This window comes from Rhipicephalus sanguineus, unplaced genomic scaffold (assembly GCF_013339695.2).
Source record: "Rhipicephalus sanguineus isolate Rsan-2018 unplaced genomic scaffold, BIME_Rsan_1.4 Seq2608, whole genome shotgun sequence".
NCBI lineage: Eukaryota > Metazoa > Arthropoda > Arachnida > Ixodida > Ixodidae > Rhipicephalus > Rhipicephalus sanguineus.
Window position 1 is genome coordinate 51,716 of NW_023614893.1, and position 27,755 is coordinate 79,470.

General features: G+C 45.7%; 1 protein-coding gene across 1 annotated transcript; it reads right to left on the reverse strand.

The window, feature by feature from the left end:
• On the reverse strand, positions 1–27,599 carry LOC119376875 (peroxiredoxin-6-like; the record flags this gene model as incomplete). The annotated part of the gene is made up of 5 exons (XM_049411500.1): positions 1–584; positions 3,790–3,862; positions 4,254–4,327; positions 6,589–6,732; positions 27,414–27,599. Coding segments are annotated over 5 exons (612 nt in total), but the record flags the coding sequence as incomplete, so codon positions are not given.
• Positions 27,600–27,755: the final 156 nt, after the last annotated feature.

Here is a 27,755-nt window from a genome sequence, read left to right on the forward strand (position 1 = left end):
TTTTTACTTCATTTCGCGAAACAACCTAGTGCACGCCGAGCTCTCTTTTCCCACCGCGTAGTTTAGGTCGCAGGCACTAAGCAACCATCAGTCACTTTGCACTAGCGTTACTTGATCTCTTGTCTCTTGTGAGAGTTGGGGCGCGCGTGTAAGAAATTTAGTCCCAGGTTGCTTGCATATAATGTACATGTAGTTCTGAAGCTAGCAGGCAGCGCTATAGGTGACGCCCGGTGTAGCACCGGGTACATGAACCAAATGTATTTCTGCTTGCTTGCAGTGCGGATATACTTTTGAAGCAAGCTCATAGAGTTATACACGGTGTGCAGACTACAGCACTGGTTATATGAAGTTTTCTACGCGTTAGGAAATGTATTGATATCTGCGAATTGAATATATCTGTGAATATGGGGACTGCGGTGCAGGAAATGCGAAGCCCGTTCGCAGTCGCGTCATGGGTCAGGCTGGGGAGTGACGCGGATGTACTTTCTGCCCGATGGCACATTGTAGGACGTGACACCCTTGGGGAACAGCAGCGGGATCTCTTCGTCCTTCACGCTCGGAATCACCATGCACGGCTCACCCGGCTGCGAATAGAGTAAACCGCGCTTAGCAATAGGAAGTAGCGACGTTCAGGAACAGTTGCAAAGAATGCATGTTATCTCGTAGGATTACATGTTTACAATACTCGGATAGAAAACTTAACTGCGTTCTACCCGGATTTATTACGCATTTCAGAGTGTGTAAAAGGTTGAGAAGTTTGCACTATAACGGGCAATAAAAACGTGTGAACAATTCCAATAACAAACAAATAACAAGTGAATCTAGATTAACAGCACATTTCAAGTAATTTGAGCGTGAACGTTCGTAATGACCGAAGTAAACATTCCACGTGCCCATCATGAAGCCATTCATTACACACAAGTAAATAAATAAATAATGATTACGATAGATAGATAGATAGAATACAGAATACGACAGATAGATAGATAGATAGATAGATAGATAGATAGATAGATAGATAGATAGATAGATAGATAGATAGATAGATAGATAAGATAGATAGATAGATAGATAGATAGATAGATAGATAGATAGATAGATAGATAGATAGAATAGATAGATAGATAGATAGATAGATAGATAGTAATAGATTACGCAGCTTGCTAACCTGCATTAGGGGAAGAGAAAGGTAGTTATTAAGGTGGAAATCAAAGCCAACAAATAAATCAAGCTGCTTGCAAAAATTACTGGCATATGAAGAAGCAGTGCAGACTCTTCAATATAGCGAATTCAAACTTTGGAATACCATGATTGATCAATTACTTTTTTGCAGAGAAGCTGTCTATGGCTACGATCCCGGATTCTGTGGCGTCCGCCCGGAAAAGCTCTCCCTTAATAAGGGTAATAAGATGCACAAGTTAATAGGGTGGCTAGCCACCCTACCCATAAAAAGAGAGAGTGATAGAGCCGACAACAAAAGCAAACGCATATCGCCGCTAGCTCAGAGTTAGAGCGCAGTGGGAAAGGAGGATGTTCGAGTAAAAGCCTCCTCCTCACGGCCGGAGCGATCGTGGGAAAGGCACCTTGTTCATCCTCCTTGCTTTCGTCTTCGTCTCGCTCGTTTGCACATTTGTTCAACAGAAAGACAATCTGCCAGTCTCCATTATGAATTTCGCTTAATTCTGTAATGGGGAGGTCGTGTGTACTGTGCGCTCCCAAAGAGCAACACGCCGATTAAGACTACTAATGACCACCGATCAGAATATGTGTGTAGGTGTGTGTATGGGGGGGGGGGGTGGGGGAGGTCACTGTTTAATCACCTTCGAATAAGACTTGTTAAAGTCTGCTTTACCGCACTATGACTAGTTTTCCTTGTTTGAAACACCAAGCAAAGAAACGCGTACACTCTTCAAAATCATCTTAGAATAACAGAGCTATTGGTACGTACGTATCCATGTTAAAAGAATGGCGTCCAAACACGGACACATGAAAGAAGTCAAGACCCCATGCACAAGCGCTGTTTGTGATGTCTTGACCTTTTTTTTTATTGATATGAAGTAAAAAAAGATGTTGGCGCAGAAATAAGGCGCCGCCTGCTCCTTAACTCTTGAGTGGACGGAACAGATAATACAAGAAATAAACATAAAAACAGTAGTACATGGAAAATAAACACATAAGCACACATCTGTAAATAGATATGCGCGCACATATACAGGGTGTTCAAAATTAAGGTTTACGGTTTTCTTAAAATTCAGCACTGCGAATTACGTGAAAACTACCTTTGAAGATAGGTTACGTATCCAGGGGACACGAAGTGAGACATTAAATATTGCCCGTCAGCCACCTAAATTAACTAAGATTGAATATTTTTTGTATTGAAAAGTTGGAGGCAGTTGTATCCCGCTGCAAAGTTTAATTGCGGTTTGCATGATTACGCATGCAAGGCAGTGAGCACTGGCGCAAAGCTCCTCCCCGATGTGCCGCGGCACTTGCGAGCGGTGTTTAACCTGACAACGGTTTGAATGGAATAGGCAAAGATGATAACGGTTGCCCTTTTGCTGCTGGCTGGCGATAGCAAGCAATAACTGCTCGTCACATAAGGGCGGAAGATTGCGCTTGATCCCCACCGCTTTCCATGAGTAATCATGCAAACCGTAATTAATATTTGCAGCGGGATAACTCGGGTCACAGACAAGCTAGAAGAATTCTTCCAAGTGGAACTATGTAGAAACGCGACGGCCTCCAACTTTTCAATACAAACATGCCCGTTTGCTGCAGCCACTAAAAGGTTAATTATTCAATGTTAATTAATTAGACGGCTGAGAGCGATAATTATTGTCCCACTTTGTGTCCCCCCTGGATGCATAACTTATCTGCAAAGGTAGTTTTTACGTACTTCGTAGAGCTGAATTTTAAGAAAACCATAAAGCTTAACTTTGAACACGCGGTATATCAAACAACGTAACGTAAAAGAATATGTCCGAAAGGTTATTATTAATGTCTCTGATAATGTCTGTGGTCATCATTGAATCGAATCGGCACTAATGGGCAACATAACAGTCAACACGCCTGGTCATTAAGGGATAAATCCGCACATGTGGGCAACATAACAGTCAACACACCATAGACTTCGCTTCTCTCTTGCGTCCATGTTTGCACGCCCTGTGTTTTAAAAATTTCCTGCAACACTTTACAAGTAATCACCGAATGGAGTCATTAAAGGAGTATATTGCCTCACGAATCGACCACCGCAAAAATTTTAGAATCCGTCAAGTGAGAGCGGTGTTACAGAGGTTTGTCGCACGCTGCGAGCACAAGTTCTCTCTTCTCTCGTCCCGACGAGCGCGCTGGAAGCTAAGCAGGGAGTGATGGCACGGGGAAAAGAGGTTACGTCACGCACGCGTCATCACCTTGAGCACTTTTTTTGCTTTTTTTTTTTCGAACGCGCTCGCGATCACACTTTCAGTGTGATCGCGAGCGAGCGCGCGGGCACGTCGTGTCTTCCCGCGGCGATGCATCCCGAGCTCACGATGCTCAAGTCAACCAATGTCCGTGAACTTTGGGTTTATGGCACGGTCGTCTGCGTTTATAGCATTATTTGTCGAGAGAAGAGAGAGCGATTTCTCGCTGGGTTTGAGAGGTAATCGTAAATTCCATGCCGCGTGCTACGCTATAATATTAGCTTCACATGTTCTCAGAATCCTAGGCTACCGATCGGCAGCGTTTTCGGACCATGATAAAAATGTGTTGCAGGCACCCTTTAACATCAAGAGTATCATGCACGCTCACCATCCAATTGGCCGGAGTAGCCACCTTCTTCTCTTCGGTGAGCTTGAGAGATGCCACCGCTCGAAACAATTCTCTGCAAAAGAAGTGTCGCTCATAACCACCTAAAAATGATGAAACGGTCATTGTGCTTTTTTTTTTTTTTTTGCCGTTCAGTCAATGTTAAGCCGCTCACTGTAGCAAGTAAGCGCAACCTTTTTTCATTACACCAGCATAACTTCATCACAGCGTGACCAGATTAATTGTTTGCTTACAAGAAGGAGACAGAGTGATAAAAACATAAAGCGGAAAACTTTATTTTCTCAAAGCATGCATATAAGTAGTCTAATCGGGGAGCTTGAACAATCCCGTCACCTGTGATGCGTTTGTTTTCCCAGTTGTATGCGAGTAGATGTGACACGTGCGAATGTGAAACTTCTTTATGTAATTAAAGGAGTTCCGCTGCAAAAATACGAGCACATACTTACGGAAAGTTTCTGCCACTGGTGGCTGGATACAACATAGAGAGCTTCAGTTTCTTGTCGGGCGCGATGATGAACACCTTTAAGGGTAAAAAGCGCAAAAAAGAGTCAGTTATGCATAACACGGTCGTGGCTAAGTTGTAATTAAATTTTTCTAGTGCTATTACGTTTGTCTTGAGGACCCCTCCAGCATTCCTCAGCCCGTAGAGCAATTTTTAAGCGCGTTAAAAAAGCTTGGAAAACAGAAAGCTATACTACATGTACCACATCGGTCTGGCTCCACGTCCCTATGTGATATAGTATGCTGGCTACCGGATACTGTAATACTGCTGTAGTCTGAAAACTTCAGCGATGCGTAATGTGATTTTTCATTTAAAAAATAGATGAGCTTTCACGTGCGAAAACCAGCGTGTGACTAAGAGGCGCAGCATAGTGGGGACTCCAGATTAATTTTGATCAACGGGCCGTTTTGATCACCGGAGTAGGCGGCCGATTTCCATTTCGAACCCATTTTGCGAGCGCTCGCCGTGGCCGGCAATGCATCCCGCATCCTCGTGTTCACAGCACAACATTATAGGTGCTATGCCACCACGGCGGGTTTCGAATTTCTAAAGAAACACTGCCACCCGCCACAGTCAGTCTGGCTATATGGACGTTCTGCTATTACGTGCGAGGTCGCGCTTTTCAGATCCGCACACAACTGTTGCATTCCGATGCCGGTATAATGCAAAGGTGATATTATAGGCGTGCTTTAGAAAAAATAATAATGAAGAAAGGCGATCCGGAGCCATCTCTTATGGATTCTTTCCCTGCGTACTGTGGCGTTGTTTTCTTTTTAGACGTCCAGCCATGTATCTTACAAATATTACCAATAATACACCGCTGTTTCATTGTCACGAAAAGTGTAGATACCTAGACGTGCAGGCTCCCAAGTTCAAAGACAATGCGTCATGTTTCTCAGTGTAGCTTTCTGCGTCGTGGTTCGTAAACAGGCTTTCATCGAAACGAGACGTGTTGAGTACCCTACAGGTGTATTCCTTGTTAAAAAGCAGTGCGCGGGACTCCGAAGCCACTCAGCGACGCAGATCCACCTGCGCTATAGGAAGACGTCCACTCAACCTGTATAGCCTTTTTCAGTTTCCTAACAGGTTCATGTGCAAGATCTCAAATGCACCCGGTGCAAAATTGCCGCTCCTTTTGACAGCGCAATAAAAGGTCCTTTTGAATGAAAAACGACAGATATATTTATAACTCTGATGGCGATGGATGCAGGCATGGACGCAATATAAGGACTACTTGGTGGCATCATAGCTGATAACGTCTAGTTCTATTTTATATAAAATTTTGAAGTACAAGTGAGAAAAATTTAGGTCGTGCAGGATGCTGTAAAAAAAAAAAAGATTTGCTTGTAATTTCGTGCCCCAGCAGGCATCAGCTCCGAGTAATGCGCTCTCAAAAAGGCGGGGTCAAGCTGTTGATGTTCTAATTATCGTCAGTCAATTTGCATGTGCAAAATTTTTTCGCGGAAGCGCCGATGTATTTTCCCACATACTCTTAAAACGTATTCGTCTGTACTGGCGTTCGGCATGAAACTTTTAGCGTTGACAACGTGTCCTGAACAACATGTTTTACGGACGTTTATGGGAACACATAGGTCTTTCTTTTCTTTCATATATCAGCGAGCATGACATACACCCAAACGGTATTTGCCACCGCGAATTGTGTGCCATCGGAGAAGCGCACCTTTATGCCCGTTCTGCTGTTATCTAGGCTTCCCTGGAATAATACAGCAGTTGATTTGACCAGCCAATCTCAACGCGTCTCGTTCCACGAACAGCTGTTTACGAGCAACGATGCAGAAAGCAGCGCTAAGAAACATGACTCATTATCTTTCAAGTTGAGAAACCTACACGTTTCTTTTTTCCCTTTCGTGACAATAAAACCGCGGTGCAATATTTGTAATGCAAGAAAAAGCGACACAAGTGGACGTGTGTTTCAGTTACAGTCACATGACGTCGCATTTTCAGTTAGGTACAGTAAAATGCAATACGGCAAAGTTGCAGGCTGCGCAGTACTAAGCTTCACTATTTATAGCGCCCTTTCGTCGAGTTGAACAACCTCTGCGAAAGGTTCTTTCAATGAGAATATTTCTTTTTCGAACGAGATGGTCGCACGTTGTGTTCATGGCACCGCTAACGCGCGAAAATCGTATAGGACAATCAAAACAGAGCACTTCATAGGTTGTACGATTGCGACGCGTGCAAAATACACCCGCATTTCAAGCGCAGTGAAACCTTCCTAAGCGAGGAGCTTTGTATTTGAGACAGGCGTGCGCACGTACCGCCCTGCAGGTGAGAGGAATGCCCTCGGCGTCCTTGTCGATGGGGTCCAGCATGCCCAGTTGCACGGCCAGCTCCCGTTTCTCGTCCGATATGATGGGAAACGGCAGGTCGTTCATACGCAGGTCGTTGAACGCGATTATGTCCTGCGCATTGCAGATAGGATGTGCAACGGAAACGTTAGCGTATAATGAATAAAGCGCAAACGGTGACTAGTTGATTGACTCCTTATAAAGAACACGTCTCCAGATATTTGGTTGGTCGTCACAAGGCAAAAGCAGCGCTCGCTTCACGAAGACAGACGAAGGAACACGAAGAACAGGCGCTGTTCCTTCGTCTATCCTCGTGACGTGTGCGCTGTGTTCGCTACCATTTGTCATTAACATAGCGCCCCTTGTATGCACCTCTCTAGTGCCGACCCGATCCATGCCTTTCGTTGGTGACGGCTCCCTCAGATTTATCGTTACCAAGACAATCATTCATGGCACGTAAAAAACGTAAAATGAAAAGAAAAAGAATCCTGTTAAGATTCGGCAGCGGGCCAATATTATGCAGTAATGAACGCCTAGAAATTACATACCTGGAATATAAAGGAAAAAGCATACCTATTGTCGCGGAAACAAAAATTGCAGTGCCAAATGCGTGGATTCTCGCAAACTCTAAAAACACTCACTTGCGCCATCTTATTAGGGCCGTGAGAAAAGACTGCGGAATGACGGCAGCTCCCAGAAGAAATGTAACGTTTGTTTCGGACACCAGCTATGGAACCTAGGCGCTCGATTATCCCAGCGATTCAAGAAATATAGAAGTTTTGGAACGAATTACGAAACAGTGAAAGCGATGGCAAGGTCTCGTGTGGGGCTTGAACCCCTCATATAATGTTCTAATAATACGCCACGCAGTGCCCTAGGTTAGCCCTGCTGAGGAGGAGAAGTAGTGCCCAGCAGCTACCACAGAGAGAGAAACGAAGGGGAAAGCCAAAGAGGTTAACCAAGCGCGGGCTTGGTTGCCTACCCTAAACGTGGGGAGGAAGAAAGGGGGAATTAGATAGATAGGAACAAGGAAAAGCATGAAAAATGACACAATATGTACACATAGAACACTTACACATGCTATCAGTACAGCAACTTTCGTGAAACCCAGTTGACTTCAGCAAGCAAAATAGGGATTTTATGTCCTTGTCCATGTAAGAACGCATGGGCCCAAGTCCCTGGATCTTTTCTCTCAAAACTGGACTTCCGTCAAGGCAGCAGGTTTAACTCTTAGAGCACATGCTTGTGTTTTGAAGAATCGGCAGGTACACAGAAGGTCTATTGTCTCTTTACAGCCTCAAAAGTTGCATACCGCACCAGTAGCAGCTGTTGTGGCGTCAAGGTTTCCTTGGACCCAGACCTCCATTTGGCAGCATGACAGAGCCTTCGGGTTGAGGAATTGATGCTCACAAGTTTGGAAAACGAAAACAAACACGTTTAATGGCACTTTTTGCAAACTTATTTAGATAGTGAACAGGTAAGATTAAAGAGTTCAGCTACGAGTGACTGGATGAGCCATTAACCCAGGGCTCAGAGCGTCTTGTCTCACTCAGCACCGGCGTTATAACACCACAGGCTGGCTCCTCCGTCTTGATTGTAATCAATCACACCCAAGACACCACTCACCAAGACACCAGCCAATAACACAAGATTGTCGCAGATGGTCGTTGCACTGGTTGATGCAGCAAAGTTCCAGCTGTCAATGGCACTCACGTGGGGGTCAAGCTGGAAGAACGGGAGATCGTCCGAGTTCCTCCGACTGCCTCTCTCCAGAAGGGCAGGAAAGGGTTTACGGCAACCTATAATTGCTCTTGTCAAAACACATGAGCCCGTGCGGCGCCGTAACATCCCAAACAAGCCACAGTGGTCCATGGTGAAGGCAGCGCCAGTTTGGCGTCGCCCCGCTGTTCATCTGAACTTGCACCTTTCTCTTCTCTTTGTGTGGTGCTCCCCGCCCGGAGATCCAGTTTCTCGAAAGCAGCAAGGTGTCTCGAGTCGCGTGGGAAGTCAGCGCCGCCGGCCAACTATGAGAGACGACGTGCCACCGGTGGCAGTCATAACACAGCTACCAGGCGTCTCACAGCAGTCATGACGAGGAGCGCCCAACACGGGGTTGAAGGTATCAAGCTTCGATGATGCGTAAGCTCCAAAGGAAACCGTTGACGCCAGTCAGCGCCCAGGATTACACTGCCGAAAGTTAACTAGAAGTGGTCCTGGAACTAAAATTTTACCCGCCAAGTTTTTCATTGCACCGCATTCCTTGCATTGTCTGGTATGAATGGAGAAACAGTTGTGAAGGTTGACGGTGGCAAACGAAACATATTCAACTTTAAAATTAATACAAAAGCATATGGCAGAAATTTGTATACTCTGTCGCATTTCGCTCACCCAGTGACGCGGCAAGCTGGTTGCACTCAAAGCACGGCTTACATCTTGAGGGCAGGGGAACCTTTATCCTAACTGTGGCCTTCCTATACAGCACGTCGCCATTATCATTTTTTTCCACATTCACTACACCTTGTTGAAGTTATTTTAAATTTACTTTACAATGCACTACTTTCAAAATGTTTTGTTCGCTTTTCCCCGTTCGTAGCAATTTATGACACGTGATCAGCGACTCGTCCCAGCGGGTGGTGGTGTGCGTGCTTTTGCTTTCTCCGTTACTGTGGTATGTGGGCCATACAGCTGTCATAACACGGCCTCGTAGCATGCCAGACAAGCAGAGATAACTTCTTAGCTCTTCTTGCCCGCAGGAAATATGCGAAGCGCGCTGAGTCACGTTAAACGGCTGCTTTGCATCGGCCAGCTGTGAAGACAAACGAGGCAGGGTGTCGAACACCCATCACGCCAGCGGGCAGTTCCACACTACTTGCGAAACTCCTGCGCTGGTGGACTCAAGGGTCGAACTTCACCTATAAGATCGGTGTAATTGTTACCGCAATCAAACGGGATAAATTCATGTCGTCAAGCTGTTCGTTTCCACGCGGTTACCAAATTACATTCGCATAAACGACACTTTGGTGCCTGCGTCACATCTGTACTAGCTGGAAGCCTGCTTGTATGCTTACCTTTTTTTAAATTTTTTTCTCTATCTATATAACCCTTTCTGCTTACAAAGTACTAAATAAGTACGATTCCAGCAGAGAAAATGAACGAAAGCATAAGGCAGGCAATGAATGCAACGCTTCTCGTGACATCGTATTGCCTGCGCACATGTACTAACTGCATCTCATTCTTTTACCAAAACACTTTAGGTATCAACTAAACGACAGGCCGCACGCTCTAGGAAGGGCATTCTTGCAAGTAAGAGCGAATAACTAATCGTTTCACATTGAGCTTCGAGTCCATGCAGCCTCGCAGTTACGCCACGCTCACACATTGGAATTCTATGCCGTAAGCACACGGGTTTGTTTGCCCTTGTTTCGTTTTGGGTGGCCCCTTATACGCGGCGCGAGGGTGTATATTTCTGTCGTGTTGTTGTTGTTTTACAGCCTTCCTGTCGGAGACAGGGAGGCCTGGCATAACACTCATGAAGCTATAGCGTGCAAACAGACGGTTATTCATGACAGGGCAGACGAGTGTGCTGAACAAAGCCTTATCGAACAATGATGTGTAGGTGTACATGGAAACCCATATCGCCGATCAACGACAGCATTACCTTACCACACAGAGGCTCCCACCGCGCTTGTGGTGAATCGTCGCGTTGCTTACCACGCGTTGCATTCATTTGTTTTTTTTTCCCACGGCGACCCAAGCAAAGGCGATCTCGTATTCGCCGTCATGCGCACGTGATACCTCGTGGGAAATGTCTTCTGCGTCTGTCATATTCATTGCGCTGCATGTCTGGCCAGCGGAATGGCAGCCATCGGACCCCGCTCATTCAGATCCTCGGTGGCCGTGACAGGCACCCTTATAGCAGGCTGCACATTGCCGGCCGAAAGGCGCGGAAACAACATGTACGTGTTGACTCCCACGCCGCAATATTACCCTAGTATGCACATAAAGAAACTGCCGTTCCTGTGGGAACTAATGCTCTGGCTTCCTCCCAAGTTCTCTGCCGCTGCACTCATGTACCAGGTGACTTTATTCTTCCAGGAAAACAAAAATATTGCCTTCACACCACGCCACCCCTCAATTTTTCTTTTATTCCTGTGTATCGGGTGAAGAACCGTCGCTTATTGTATGGTCTTTCGCCCGCGGGAACTGCTTTCATCTTGACAAAATGGAGAGTCCTATGCGTGGCTCGTTCTGCCTCGTAGGATATTTAATACTGACCCGTGTCGGCAAGCAAAACGTTAATTTACGTTTGCACTTGAAATTGACCAAACATCAGTGCAAACAGGCCACAAGATATGCTAAGAGCTGTGTTGCATCATTTACAGTCTGCTTACTGCTGCTTGAAACGTCTGGGACATAGCATTGGGCAAGCCATGACCGACGCATAGCCATGATCGACTGCATAGCCATGACCGACGTTCGGGACGGACGCATCACCGATATCTGCGAAACTTGTTGAAAGCACTGCTGTACGACATATACGGGCCCGTTTAGAGGCATATCTCTTGCTTCCGTCTGTTTAATTGCACTCGGCCGGCCTGGTAGGAATAGTGCATCACACTCAACCAAAGCGTTGTTATTATTCAGCCGGGACAACGGCGTACTCCAGTGGCACGTACTGTATATGCTCGTGCTTTTTACTGATGCGTTCTCGCGTCCGTATACACGCCATGTATGATAGGGTCATTTGATACAACAGCGTTTTTATCTGAAGTAACGTGTTAACAGTGTGGCTACGGAAACATTTCGAGCGCCCATTGAACAACTCATCTTCCTCTCTCTTTTACAACGGGTTATTTCCCGCGCTCTTAGTGGACCTGCAACATTCAAGCATCTTAGCGTCACCTCCCGAAAGTATAAACAAATTTTACTTTGTTTCAGAATGCAAGCACAGTCTAAAATAGTGTGTAAAGGAAAAAAAATAATTTCGAAACAGGTAACCTTAAAAAAATAGCGGCTTATTGCATGCAATAAAGAAATTTTATCAGACGAATGTGAAGAATTATCACTTGGTTTAATTAAGCACGATTCATTGCTCTTATAGCTACATGAAGTGTTCTGCCTTCCTATGCATCCTACCAGAGCAACCCCTATTGATCTACAAAGACAATGCATAATTGTTTATTGCCCCTAGAATATGCATGTACACGCTATCTAGCATGACTGCCTTGCTTCCGAACCAGTTTGCAAACGCTCTCGGCTGCAAAGGTACGTCATGTACTATTTTTCGGGCGATCCAAACATTCTGGCGAGTACAGAAGTTTCTTTCCGCTAAAGTGGCTGTTGGCGTCCCGAGTCTTTCTGCCACCGGGTCCCGCTTGCTGTGTTTGTCTAGCAATTGTGAACGTGGAAAGCCAGTGCTCATAACGAACGCGTGCTATAGACAAATGAGGTTGGTATGGAAAACGTACTTTTTCGAGAATTGCATATCGCTGACACTAATACATTTAAAATATCGTATGCCGAAAAATAGGCTTCGCGCGGCTGGCTCGAAATACTACGTGAGCAATATCATTTTTCGCGGCGGGATACTCGCCCCATATTCAGTACAATTTTCAAGTGAGGAATTTAATTAAAATAGGCAAAACATGGAAAGAGTTTTGCTTAGGGAATAGCAAGTGGCGAATGAGCACAGTGTCAATCAGAATATTCCAGGCGGTTTAAATTAAAATGCCAGCATTTGCTTGCAAAACCGCGATGAGCCAGCATTGTTTGGTTGGGCTGTGGCTCAGCGCTTCCTGCGAGTGGAGATCAAACTCCTTGGCGAATCGTGCGTGACTACACCGGGTTGTTTCCGTAGTGAATTGCCCCCATGCTTTTATTTTTTCACCGTAACTCCGCACAGCTTCTAGCTATTCGTTGCACTTGGTGTTATACGCCACTGCTTGCGTCATCGCTTGAGCTTATTCGGTGCCGCTGGTTTGAGGAGCAACTCGGGTCAACAAAATTCTCCCGTTACCGGCTATGATAATACTGTGGGAATTTTTCGTGTCTGTATCACCGCATAGGCCTCCGCATGCCGAGCCTTTAATCATCCGATTTGCCGCATACCTTATAACCGCCGCGGTGGCTCATTCGCGATGACCATTTGCTCTTCAGCATTAGGTCTCATGTTTATAAGCCATGGCAGCCGTGTCGGCATTGTGATGGGGACAAACTTCGAAAGCAAGCGCAGACATTTACTGAGTGTTCGTGACGGAGCCCCAGGTGCCTCAAAATCTAATAGTTGCGTTGTTGGTCTTCATTTGCGGAATACAGAAATTAGAGAAAAAATAAGGGCAAGAAGACACGAAATGAAACAGATACGAGCACTTGTCTCCTTTGTTGTGTCAGTTGTCGTTATTTGTTACGATAATTTATGTCTTCCGTAACTCAGCTGTTCAATATTAATCCGGAAGCGTCCACTGTAACGTCACTTTAATAGCCCATATGCTGCTTTCAGAGGTTAGGTACAATAATAAGTTAATGATTAGATCGATCGATCGATCGATCGATCAATCAATCAATCAATCAATCAATCAATCAATCAATCAATCAATCAATCAATCAATCAATCAATCAATCAATCAATCAATCAATGACTATTTTCCTGTCAGAAACGCTATTACATGACGCTGTGTGGCGCGTGCCGCTCCAGACGTCCAAGAAGATCGCAACGTTAACAGGAGGCACATATCTGACAAAATAGGTGCCAATATTTGTTGGTGGACAAAGGTGCTAGTCTGGACAAAAGAGAGAAAGCGAAGTGGGATAAAACAAAGGCAAGGAGGTTAACCAGAGCGGAGCCCGGTTGGCTACGCTACACTGAAGAAGGGGGAAGGTGGAAAACTCTATAAGGGACGAGAAAGGTGGCTGTTGTTGCCGCCGACGCCGTAGCAATTTCGTGCTCTACGTCACAGGCTGTCGATCAATCCCATAGCCTTCAGAAATTTTAGCAATGCTTTCGTTGCTTTTCGCACCCCTACATGCACTGTCCTATGGTCCCATGATCCTGATCACAATGAAGGCATTTCCGTTTAGGTGGTGAAGAGTTGCACGAAGCTTAGGCCTTTCATCTTCCAAAGAAAAACAGTAGCACAGGTGGTGCTCTATAATCTCGTCCACAGCGCAGTCATTGTATTTCGTGGTATTGGCCATTTTAATATTAGATGCACTTGCATTGGTGAATGCTACGTACCGCTGTAACCGGCACAACTCTGTTTCTTCACTCTGGCGAAAGTCCAGGTAGCAGCCGCAATCGCAGCGATGAGTCGAACGAATGCAACCGATGGTGAGTGAAATCAGGCGTGTGTGCCACATGTGCAGTGTTGTACTGTGAGGTACCATAATCGTGCGTTCAGCCGCGTCAGTCCTTGATAAAGAAGCACAAACAAGCTTTCTTTATCGCTAAACAAGCAGCTTTATCGGCGAGGTCGTTGCCGAAGTTACGGCAGTGACCTGGTAGCGACTGAAACACGATGCTGTGTCAGTTTTCTATCGTATGGTGGTGCTTTTCTCATATATCCGATACAAGTTGATCGCAGGATCCGTGACGAAGAGCTGATCGAAGATATTGTAGGACTGGCTTTCAGTCGCACATTAAATCCCATGGATTAGCCGATTGTTGATCAGTGTATTCGACGGCGCCTCGAAGGGTACCAGGCTCCAATCCGGTCGATGTTGTAAAATGAGAAATCCTATATCTCAGGCTGAAATATCTTGATGGAATGACAACAGCGCCGGTGAAGCGGTTGTGCGGGGTAGAGATATCTGCGTAGATGGGAATTCTGTCCACATAGAAACTATGCAAACCGTCCAGAACTGCTTGCTTCAAGGTCTAACTTGGAAGGTTACTCTTTCTTATTTCTTGGACGAAAAGGCGCACTTCGTTTTGACGTAAGCGCAAGGCTGATAATGAACATGCAGAGGATGTGAAGCCCGATGGTAGTAAGGCACGGTATTCAGCACTCAAAGTATTCAGCACTCACCGTGAGAACGACGCCTGTGGCGTTGGTTCTGACAGGCACGCGATATAGCTAGATTCCATTCATGCAGTGCTGGGCAGTATCGAAGATACATGTATCTCAGATACTATCTTAGGTACTCTTTGGGTATCTTGTATCTGTATCGCGATACGCCTCGCAAGACGTGTATCAGTATCTGTATTTCTGATACATTGAGGAATGTATCGTGTATCTTAAGATACAAGATACTGCGATTGCAACACCGCGGTTCAAAACAATAAACGTTGGTTAAACTCCGCTTCTCAAGCTGATACTGCTCCCACTAAGCCACCAGATTAAAACTAAAGACAATTACATTATTTTATCTTTCCACCAGAGTTTTCAAGCGAGGGAAGGTGATGAGCTCTGAGCGTCCCTACTGAGGGAGCAAAGTCACGTGGTGGCGCTCGCGTCATCTCGACAAACGCGCGAACGTCCACCTCCAGACGAAATTTTGTTTTCACGGTTCCTTTTTTTTTAGTTGTGTCAGTGCTATGGCACTTGGCTCTAGGCTACTATCCAGTGCATGCGGTGTCTTTTGCACAAATTCAGATGTATCGAAGTTTCTCTTGCGTTGTGCGTCGTTACGAAGTCTGGAGAATGCAAGAAAAGTGGTTGCTTTGCCTCTCGTGGCTTTCACACATCGGCGATTTGAAGGACTTCGTCGATGCAAGTATGACTTACATGCAATGATTGACTTATATGCAAAATAAGATCCTAAGAGCTATAGCACCACCGGTACCGATGCCGGATTTAACAGAACAAGCGTTCACTTAACAGAAGCTATCTTGGCGTACGTCTCCTTTTCTCTTATAGACATTTCTCCATGTGACCACTTATTTTCTTTCCTCTTTCTTTCCCCTTATCTTGCTTTCCTCTATGTTTCCCCTTTCCTAAATGAGCAGGCAGGCGTTGTGCCCCCTTAGGTGGCAGTTGTCAGCCTGTTCTCTCCCTATTTCCTCTGTGTCTTCGTGTTTTCTATGTATTCAAACCAAATAAACAATAAATAATTCAATGAGTTTTCAAAATCATAATTGGATTGTTAGCACAAGTTCTTTCTAAGCTGTCCTTTTCCATCCCATACATTACCAATGTCTCTGTATTGCTTTTTTCGGGTCTGCTTACGGCAATATGTCTTTAATGTGCCGGCAACGTAAGATCTCTCCTTTATTCTTACTTTTAGCTTTTTACATTATTTATGCTCCTGTTTACAACTTATATTCTACTTAAGTTTACTGTTATGTCAAGGCGACGTTGAGAACAAATATTTATTAATCTGCGCGCGCTTGGAGTATACAGTAACAAAAGTTCTGCTTACTGCTTAGTAAAAATAGCGAAATTGAGTTTTCGTTATAATAACGTAAATTATTAGGTGCCGTCTCAAAGTTTTTAGCAAAGGGATTGGAGAAGCATTGTATACGAAATGCTCCGTTTTTCTAATGAGCGTCTCAACGAGTCGGTTTACGCTATTTTACATAGGCACTGAATTTTCTGTGGTTAGCTTAAATGCCTAATTGCCATGGCTATTAGGGGATATATTCGCCGCGGTGGTCTAGTGGTTATGGTGCTTGACTGCTAATCAGTAGGTCGCGGCGGCCGCAATTCGATGCCCGTGTGGTTATATTTAAGTTTTGTAACACCACGTGGTCGAAATTTCTGTAGCCCTCCACTATGGCGTCTATCGTTATCGTATCGCGGTTCTTGCGACGTTAAACTCAACAATTATTATTAGCTCTTGGGAGTGCCGCCGGTATCGTGTTCCTATACTTATTCACTGAGTTTGATACATAACTGCTTTTCTATTTTATACTTAGTTATGCTTGTTTTTCTGTCTTAGTCTTCTTTAAATATTTTTACTGTTACTATAGCGGCGGTGTTTTGCGGCACTTCATGCAACTATAGAACACGTCTGAAACGCTTTCTGGGCTGCAGATGTTCTCTCATAAAAGAGAAATTGTTAGAAGATCGCGCATTACTCAGTACGTCGCTAACGAAGACTTTACGCCAGAGATAAGTAATATAAATGTAACTGCAGTTTTATGTCCTCTACGTAAACAAGATACGTCGCAAAGAATGTCGCTACCAACGTTCTCGCTGATGTACACCTGTCCGGTGATCGGTTATTGCGAAAACCGTGATACATTTACGGGAAAGGTAGAACTTAACAACGGTATTTGCACCATTGAGCGGAGGCATCTTATTGGAAGAATACAGCCCGCTAGCTGGTCGGCAAGCAGAGCATCGACTCCACTCAATTACAAAAGCGGCAGGCAAAAACCGTTATCAGCGAAGTATATAAAGAGCTGTCATGGTAAGCAGCTAAAGAAACCCCAATAAGTTGTTTCAGAACAAAAGAAATATACCTTCAGCAAGAAATACAAAACTTTGGCGATACTAACAGACATTTCATTCAAATAAAACAAAATTGGTCGCAGTTAATAAACATTCAAGCGAACATTTTTGTGCATCGGCGTTTAGTGCTGCATTACCGTAAATACCGATTTATAATAACAAATTTCCAACTGTATCGAAGTATCTTAAGATACAATTGGAATGTATCGTATCGGATACAATCGGCGTTGTCGTATCTTGTATCTGTATCTCAAATACTTCTTGCCTGAGTATCTTGTATGGTATCGCGATACAGTTTCAAAGTATCTTTGCCCAGCTCTGCATTCATGAAACGTGGCGGTTATGCGCCCTGAGAGTGCGGTTGCGACGTAAGTCGTGATTAGATGGTCTCGAGCAAATATAACTGTTCCGGCTGTTGATGTAACTTTACCATCTTTCTCCGGTGATAAGCCGCGGAGAATAGCTGCGAGTTTCGCCTTTAAATGAGAAACGTGAGGGCTCCAGGTCTGGCCTAGGTGCACAATGACTGATAAAAAGCGATGACTTCGCTTGTAGGAGATGCCATAGATGCATAATTGATAAATGGGCATCGTTTTTGCCGTAAAGCCCACTAGTGCAGGTTTTTCTGTCAAGATAGCTAGGCCTTACGTGCTAAAGCAGTTGAATGCCTGCGTCGGTGTCTCCTGTTGCCTTCCACGAATCTTCAGGCATGCCGCTGCTGATGGCAGACGCAGAGGACATCGGCGTAGATGGAGACACTGACTGTTGTCTGTAGTGACTCCGCCAGGCCAAGCAGGGCGATGTTGAAAGGAAAAGAGCTTAAAACACCACCTTGTGGGACGCCATGGCACGTGTAGTGGTCGGAGGGGGGACCATCTTCATTGCTAAAAAGAACGGCTGTCGTGTCGGATGACTTTGGATTCATCGAAATATTCGATCTCCAAGTTCAATTAATGAAAGCATGTATAGTATGGCTTTATGGAAAAAGTATCGACATGAACACGTCATTCTCTACGGAAGAGCTAGAAGGAGCTGTGACACTATGTAGGCGTTCGTCTTCACGAGGGCCCGACCGAATAGCGCTTAGCGTTTTGCGCCCCCTAGGTCAAGCAACACGACAACTGTTAAATCTTTTAGATAAGTCATAGGTAGAGGGCGTCGTTCCTCAAGAATTCAAGCGCAGCCGTCTGGTACCGCTTTTAAAAGCAGGCAAATGACCACTTGTTCGGACATCCTACCGGCCTATATAGCACTCGCCAACTGCATTGGGAAACTTATGGAGCGAATGATTCCTTGAACGGTACAAGATTTACTCTGATTCCATGGAGGATTTCGACGAAGGCGTTCGTCACTTGACACCGTCATCGGTCTAGTGTCTTCTGTAGAGTAGTAGAGATATGGGAAGCGATTAACAGCGGCGCTCTTTCTTGATGTGAAGGGAGCCTAGCGTGGACAAGGTTTTCGTAGTGTATAGCAGAAACAAGTAAATGGACGGCGCAGCGCGCTGGATGCTGTGCTCCATCTGCCGTCTTTAAGCAACCTACACTGATGCAAAACACGCAGCTAGCCTTCCTTTAAGTGCATTGCAGAGCGCGATTCTTTCATCAACGTCCTCGAATCCGCCAAGTTGGCGGTGTCACGTAAACAAGCGAGCACGTGCATACCTGTGCGGAAGAAGATCCTCAAGTGCGTGACGGCGGCATTCCACAAACATGCAAGCGGGCCGAGTCAGAAGGCCCTTAGCGGCATAATCGACACGTCCTTGTTACGAAGGATGCGAGGACGCGTGACTCATGCGCTCACGTCTTGCGCAACCCACGGGCGCAGGCAACCATCGTCGACCTTCCTAACCACCCCCGCCGTCATGCTGCGCTGGGCCACGCATTCCACGGCTGCGACACGCCCTCCAGCATTCTTCTATTCCAGCTGCTGTAGCGGAATCTTTGAGGCCGTAAAACATGGAAAAAGACAAAAGAAACGGTAACGAGAGCGCAGAGGCGGCTACTTAAATGTGTCGAAACATTTAGCGGCAATTTTCTTCCACGCCTCGCTAGGTTGCGCATTTCATGTATACAACGCAGAAGTCCCGACGCCTTATGCTATATTCAAAGCTTTTTTTTGTACATTACCTTCCTCAGAACAATGCACGTGGTCCTAAACCATTTCTCCAATGCGCATATTTCAGTGGCCTGTTTATATGCGCTTCAGAGAAATAGCCGACGATTTATTTGTGTTGTTCATTTGATTTTTTTTAGAGGTCAAGGCTATCAGGAAACGCAGCGGACGCAACTGTTCCGCTTGTCATTTAGTTAGCCCTGTTAGGGCGGTGGAATTCGCCCTCCAATATTTATTCAGTACTGCAGCCTCGTTAGAGGCTGCAGAAGAGAATGAATGTTGGAGAGCGACTCTCATTCTGGTTTACTTTAACAAGGATAATTAGTGCGTGTAAGCAAAAATAAAACGAGTTTTGGCTTGTACGCAGTTTTATTTTGTAGCCTCGGCCGCCAGCCTTCCCTGCTCTTGTTGATAAAACCGTGCGCACGCGCTAACTGCTTATCATAACGGACACAGTAACCATTAAGTGAACAACGAAAAACTATTAAACGTATATAGTGCGCAATGTTAGGGTTCATGCGTATATAGATAGATAGATAGATAGATAGATAGATAGATAGATAGATAGATAGATAGATAGATAGATAGATAGATAGATAGATAGATAGATAGATAGATAGATAGATAGATAGATAGATAGATAGATAGATAGATAGATAGATAGATAGATAGATAGATAGATAGATAGATAGATAGATAGATAGATAGATAGATAGATGAGCCTCATATGTTGTAAGATAGGAGCATTGAAGTTGAAGTCGACCTATCATTACTCACCTTAACGTTTTCATCCGCTAATTCAAGAGAAATTGCACGCGCGTCCTGAATAAAGTAAAGAGCCCGAAAGTGGGAAGGAAGTATAATAAAGTGCACGCTCGTATGTCACTCTTGCATTATCGTGTGATCATGCACGCCGTGATGCGCAAGTGCACTATCAGTAGTGTACTGTGCCGGAGCACGGCTAATTGGGCTACTTGGTACTGGTTCATTTCTACAGGATAACGCCCGCGCACGAACACGGACACTGGAAGAGAGACGCAAACAACACAGACGCTGTGTTGTTTGGGTCTTTCTTCTAGCGTCCGTGTTCGTGTGCGTGCCTTATCCTGTCGAAATGTACTGTGCCGGACATTACAATACGACCCCTACTTTTTTAGGTAGCTTTCCGGTAATGTAATAATGGCGCTGCGCATTTCTATTTCTTATTTTACGCCACTACATGATGTATCCAGCTAAAAAATGTTTTGCTGTTTCGAAACTAGTTCTACAATGTGCATCATATTAGCTGCCACATCTATGCGTTAGTTTCGTCTTTTACACGCCAAAATCATGATTTGATTATGATGCACGCCGTGATGACTACAGAATAAGTTGTTCTTTAACGTAGTAAATTCGTGGTTTTGCATCTTACCTCCATCAACGTGCGGCAGCCATATGGCTGGGAGTTAAACCCGGATCTTCGAGATCACCGAGGCAACAGCCGTTATACTATCACGACGGGTCTAAGTAACTTGTGCAGTAACGTAAAAAAAAAAAGCTTTCTTGCACTATATCGGTATGGTTAATTACAACCATCATTTCCCCCCTTTTTTTATTTAGTCCAGGTCTAAGCGAGCTCAAATGCTCGACTATCGATTCAGTGAGGTCTCACCAAAAATGCATATTTTAAATGCATAAGCATTTCTACGCCAACTCAAAAGAAAAATGTTGCAGTGGCTTAGCTCGGCTATGCCAGCGTAGCGTTAGCAAAGGTTCAAGCAAAGGTTCAAGCAAGCGTAGCGTAGCGTTAGCAAAGCGTTGATAACGTAGCGTTAGCAAAGGTTCAGATAATTATTCTTAGCTTTCCTGATTGTCTAGGATTAGCTTGATTATCATGCTTACTGCTGCTGCAATGACACACACACGGTATACGTATTATGTGGCACATGTATATTTATTTTGTCAGGCAACTACTTCGGGATCCGTTGAGTTAAGCTTCTCCGCTCTTCTGCGCCGTTGAGCAGCATTTTCGCTCTCCTTCTCCATGGCTAAACCACACTGGCAAACGCCAGTCAGAGGCGCTATCAAGTGGCCCCAGCGCAGTGTCAGACGGTGACTGCACAGCGATGGCGAATACCTGCGCGCGCGCCTGCGCCAATACGTCTGCCAAGGCTACGACGTCACTCCTCTGGAAAGCGCAGACCGGCGGCGGCGAGTCGCGCGTGGCGGCGGCGGAGTGCGCGGGAGCTGCCGGCTCCGGTGCGTGACATCACTGTTCCTCGCGCATGCGCAGCACGGCTCTTGAGGATCCACGCGAAACTGGCTCGGCTAGGCCAGTGTAGCTAACGCTACAAAACTGTCCCTCTATCACGTAAGACGACCATCGCTATAGAGAAATAAAACAAAATAAATTTTCTTTAGCGGGGCTGGATTGGAACCGGGCCCATCAACGGCCTGAACCGTGTTTCATAACAACTGGGCTAGACATCCGTTTTTTGTTAATGCATAGAAATATTACCAGTGCCTCTAGCAATGTGTGTGCAACGTAGTTCACTACCTTAGAATTACTGTCACATACACAATAATTACAACCAACAGAAAATCAAGGCAAGGAAAGTGTAGGGGACGTTATTTGTAATAATCGTGATATAAATGTGAAGAAAGTAAAGTGGACGAAAAGATATGTTGCCGCCAGGAGGTACCGAACTTGCAACCTTGGAATAACACGTTCGATGTTTTACCGATTGAGCTATGGCGGTGGTCGTCCTCCTGTACACTTTATCGGTTTATCTGCCAGCTAGTAACAAGATCCAGTTCTACGTGACGCCAGCAGGCAAAAGAAGAGTGTTCCACAGTCGCCGTCATGGCTACAAGCCGCTCGGACTAACACTCATCGGTTAAAATGCCCAGATACACCCGATAAAGTGTCCGGGATAACGACCGCCGCCATAGCTCAATTGATAGAGTATCGAACGCTTTATTCGAAGGTTGCAGGTTTGGCACCTGCCGGCGGCAAGTTCTCTTTTCGTCCACTTTCATTTCTTCACATTTATGTCACAGTTACTACAAATAACGTCCCATATACTTTCCTTGGCTTGATTGTCTGTTGGTTGTAAATAATGTGGCATCTAGCGAAGGAAAACCAGCCATTAAATTCCCCTTATTTTGTCACATGCACAAAATAAACATTCATGCTTGCGGATTGACCCGTCGTGGTGGTCTAGTGGTCATGGTGCTCGACTGCTGACACGTAGGTCGCGGTATCGAATCCCGGAGGCGGCGGCCGCATTTTGATGTAGGCGAAGTGCTAGGTGCCCGCGTGTACTTGGGTTGAGGTGCACGTTAAAGAAAGCCAGATGGCAAAAATTTCCGGAGCCCTCCACTACGGCATCCTTCCTAATCATATGGCATCCTTCCTAGTCATGCGTAAGACCCTGTTATTATGCTTACAGATTGTGAATTTATCTAAACCATATGAACGCGTTGTACCCGCGGTGCAAAACGAATGCAGAAAGATACTTTCTATGGCAGCTTTGTTGAATTTCGTGGTAGTGCAATAAAGCCCACTCCAGGATAACATTGTGTAGCCCGGTTTCAAGGGACGACAATTCCAGGCAGAAGCGATGACAAGACCACGCGTATCAGTTTAGAGGTCTACCATATTAAGAAAATTGGTGATAATTGCTTACACCCCTTCTCCTTCTTTGTTTGAAGCAGTCTTCTTGATGCGGCTATCCGGTTTTCGAATGGGAAAGATAGACTGAAGATCACGATTTGTTGTGCTATATGCCTTTCAATGGCTGCTTTTGCATTCTAATTTGTTGCCTTGGCATCAACTCCTTTTTCTCGTTTCTTTTTTGTTTCACGTGATTCTCCCATCTTTCCCATGTTTTACCTCGGCATGTAGAATAGGTGTCTTTTCGCCATGAAACACAGTTGTCAGTCACCGCCTGTATGTGCGGTCTCTCTTCGGTGGCCGTGTTTTGCGCTGTTAACTACATTCAGCTATGAAACAACTCGCTTAGAAAGAAGTATTCTGTTCTATGACAACATGTTCAGCCGACGTGGAGCATTGCGAAAATTTGATGCAAAACACGTGCTTTGGTGGCAGCGGGATGCACCGATCATGGGGCCGTTCCAGACGCTGGCAAACGCTAGAAAGAAGATGAGAGACGCCATGCCGATGCCGACTGAAAACAACGTTTTAAGTAAGGCTGCAACTATTCAATAAAACTTCAACAGGAGATGCAGCGTGGATTTTTTTTTTTCGTTCAGAGGGCCAATTTTCACGTACTCCTAGCACCTCCTTTATAGGTGTCCCAAAAGAATCAGGAGAGCATCATTTTGCTTCAAAGCAGCCTCTTTACCGAGAGGTGGGCTATAAAGCTGTTCAATCCGTGCACAGAGGCGACCAAATCCAAGGTGAAAACATTATTAGTAATTAAGCCGGTAAAACTGGAGCGTTCATTTTAATTCACGAGCGAAATGTTCGTTGCGCAACGTCGAATCGTGGTGTCGATAAACGTAATAATTTTACGAACTATGTACTAGGCTTCAGGTTTTATGTCGCCTCGAATGCTAGTGGGGTGTTCAGCTTAGATGTGGAGGAGCCTGCACGTACGCCATAAAGACGTTACAATGCGTCTTCCCCTGTTTCTATTTTACAGCGAAAGCTGTTATGAGATCCCAACAATGGCCGCTTTTGGCGCCGTAGTTGTCCGCCGCCGCCGCCGGTGTCCGTAACGACTATCGCTCGAAAAAATAAAAAAAAAATTTCAGGATGGAACGAGGTTCGAACCTGGGCCCTCTGCGTGGGTGCTTCCCAACTTCACAAACATTATGATTTGTGGCATAGTGGGTACGGTGCTAGTGTGCATGTATTAGTAGCCACAAGATAGTTTATAACGGGCTCTAGAAATTCCGCTCCTTGAGCTTTCACTGTGACTGTGCTGCGCTTTCCGCGCAGGCGTGGCGTTTTTTATTCCGACAAAGTTCCTGGTTTCGTACGGAGCTCTCTCTCTCTAGACAAGAAAGCAGAGTCAGATTGATATAAAAACGTAGGACAACCGTAAAAAAAAACTTGTTCCCTGATCGCTGACATGATGCGACATCCTCTCCGTTTTTGTTGGGACTTGAAAGCGGATCGAGAAATTTTATGCGATAGTTAAATTTTCTACCAGGGAATGGAGAGCGTTTCCTGTGGGAAGAAATATCTTGCATGATCTCTGCGTATAGCGTGCGTCACACGCGTCGTTCGCGTTCACCTACGATTACCATCAACGTGTCGCAAGGGACGATAGGCCACCACACCCCAAAGAAATTTGTACATAAACGTTGGCGTCTGCTGCGACGTCAACTGAGGCACGTGATAGCTCTTCGTATTAAAAAGAATAGAAAGCACAACTGCTGTTGGCAGTTTTATGTTTATGAGAATGTTCATGTTTGTTATGAGCTAATGACTAAAGCACAAGTATGGGTTCCTTTTCCCTACCGCAATTTGCCGATTGTGGCAACGATATGAGCGCCTGCCAAGTCTGCAAATATTTGTTGGCTTCTTAGAGTATAATGATCTGTTGTACGAAATAGTAGACAGAACAGATGCGACGCTATTATATAGAAGGTTTTGAAGGCATAGCATCCTTATAAGGTGCTAATAAAGTGAGAACAGTGTGAACAATTACAGCCGAAACCCGCAATAACGAAATCGCACACCAAGAAAATACTCGCGACAACGAAATAACATCCTGTCCCCCGCGAACGTCCATAGGTGTCAATGCAGCTGGTATTTACGAAAACGAAATGCTTATGAACTGCAATCTCGAAAACACGAAAATTGACAGGACGTTTCACCACGCATTTTCTGCTCGCGCAGGTTCGGCATAGTCCAAAATGCGCTGAAATATCTTGGCCTCACACTTAAACTGCGTTAAGTACTACCGCATTCCGCTTGCGTGGGTGCCACCATCTCTGTTAACAAAATCGGCACGGTGTCGGAAGCAGACGCACGCGCCAGACGTTGGGATTGCCAACATGTCGCTCGTTTTCACTTGATTTTTCTGCATAACAGCATTACACTGTTACCGCATAGCGGTTCACACTAGTGACACGGCGGCTCGCTGCTTGCCGCCTTCGGGTTGCGGCGCGGGACCGATATCGCTCGCGCACGTAAAGTTTCTTTTGTCGTTCGAAGAACGGGCCCGGGACCCATTTTAGCGTTGTTCTGCGGCAGTCGCACAGCGATGTGGCCAATCAGCGACGTAGGAATGATTGTCATGGCTACCTGGGCGCGTGTGTATTGGACGCTGTTGCGATCGGCGAGCCATCCTTTGCCGCGGGGCGCCGCGACGGAAAAAAGGCAGCCGCTTGACTTTGCGGCGATAAGGAAGAGCGCGAAGACGCCCGGCTGATTCTCATGCGCCAGGAGGCGCATGGTTGCAATTTGCTCGAGACAGCACCATTGTCGCCGGTGCCGGAGCGGAAATGCGACACATGGCGCCTTTGTGCCCCAGGAAAGGCCGCGACGCCGAGTTTCCGCCGAAGACGGACCTCGGACCACCGCGCCGTGCGTCTCCGGCTGGTAGGTCGTCTACGCTCAAATCAGCGCCAGCTGCCCAGACGCATACCAGTGGATTTGCCGGGCCTGCAGCCGCCGTTCGGCCGCATGGGTGTTCGGCTCGAGTAGCGACATGAGGGACTCATCACAACCCGCATGCTGGCGGCAGGCTTCCCCCGGCGCGACATCGTTGTGAGAACAATGCGCGTGTTCGGGTTGTGTGTGCGTGGGCTGGGGGCGGTGCCAGCAAAGTGACCTGCAGGATTCGCCGCCCGATTGGATGGAAACGTCTTCCCCCTGTTTCCCCAGGTCTGGAATCTAGGGACCGCCAAGGGGTTAAAAGACGCGAGCGAATGCATGCGAAGGACATTCCGGAACAAGTTGTCTATATGAAAAAAATGTAAATAAACCTCCTATACGCTTCTTCTGCTCCTCAGTCCGGTTCCCTCCAACAGCAGCTCTTCTTGAGGACGAGGTTTGCGACCGCCTGCCTGGACGCGTGGAAACCAGCGCAATTGCGGGAGAGCCTCCCCCCTCTACAAACTTCCAACAACGCTTTCGAAACGGGCGTTCCTCAGTGCGCATGATGACGATGTCGCATATAATATAACTTCTTGCGTTGCGAAGGAAGAGCTGTACATCTACTACATTTAAACGGTCTACATTGCAAGCTAACGGAATTCTGGCCTTAAATTTTCGTTTTTCTCAGCGTTTCCCTGTTTGTAATATATTATTTCGCGATAGCAAAATTCTCGCACTAACGATTTTTTTTTCGGTTTCCCCGCAGATTTCGTTGTTGCGAGCTTCAACTGTAATAGAAAAGTTTATAAAAACGTTTCTATCAAAAAACATGGCGACAGTTCTTTTATATAGAAAACGGGGATGTAGCAAGATTTTAACGCATGGACGTACCCTTAAATGACAAAGATTACACTTCAATTTTATATTCTATAAGCTTGTGTAATAGAATTCGGGGGCGCAATACAAGTAGCATTAAAGTGAATGCGCGGGCTAACAACATTGAGTCAGACAAAGACACCTCAGCGAATAAGCGTAAATTTCATTCATGTTGTCTTTTTAATGCAAATAAATAAAGCATATTTAGGAACATTAGGCGAGCCTATGTAATACAAACGTTATGAGACTTACATTTCTAGTTGAGTTTAAGCAAGTTAATTAATTGAATTGTGTTTAAATAGTCAAATATAAAACTCTTTTTCTTGTGTTAGTCAGGTCTAGATCTCCGAGAAATCAGATTCAAGGAACGCACTTGTACTATCGGTATTCCTTGAAATGGCATATTAAAAGTTACCCCAGTTCCGCCCGGTGTCACATCTGCAGAAAGAGCAGGGCTGCGGTTCTTGTGTGTTTCATGTGTGAATTTCTGTGATCACTCTGCGGCTACCGCTTCGTCCGCTACCGAGGCACTTACGCCATCTATGGGTGTGTCTGGGAACCGGAGCGCGACATGTGGACACTCATTTATCGTCACGGCCAGCCCTAGACCAGCTCCGCTATTAAATTAAAAAAACACACACACACACACATATGGTATAATTTTAAACTATCCACGACAGCAACCAGACTTCTTGCCTAGCGTCAAAGAACAGTAAGACATAGATAAGGAGAGGAAATAACGCAATAAGCTTTCACAGCCAATAGAACCGCCTGTCTGTATTAAACAAGTCGGTCCGTTGGTCAGCCACCTGATATTCAGCTTCAGAAAACGAGCGGTGGGGTCCGCGAACATGGCCCACCTTGATCCACAGCTTATGCGAATCGAGGGAGTTGCAGGATAGGGCGATGACCCGGATATTGTGCTTCTCGAAGTCGGGGTAGATCTTCGCCATTGCGCCCAGCTCGGTGGTGCAGACTGGGGTGAAGTCCGACGGATGCGAGAACAGGATGCCCCAGCTGCACAGAAAAAAAAGAGAATGAATTATCTCACGTAGAATTTACAGTCAGATAAGCAGTTTTAGCCTGTAACCCCCAGCGGAGTGATCCAGGCTGCGTTGCTATCTCTGTCATCGGCCGCGTTTCATAAAGAGAGTGGCATCTTTAACCTCACTAATCAATGGGCCATCTTTCGCGACTCGAGG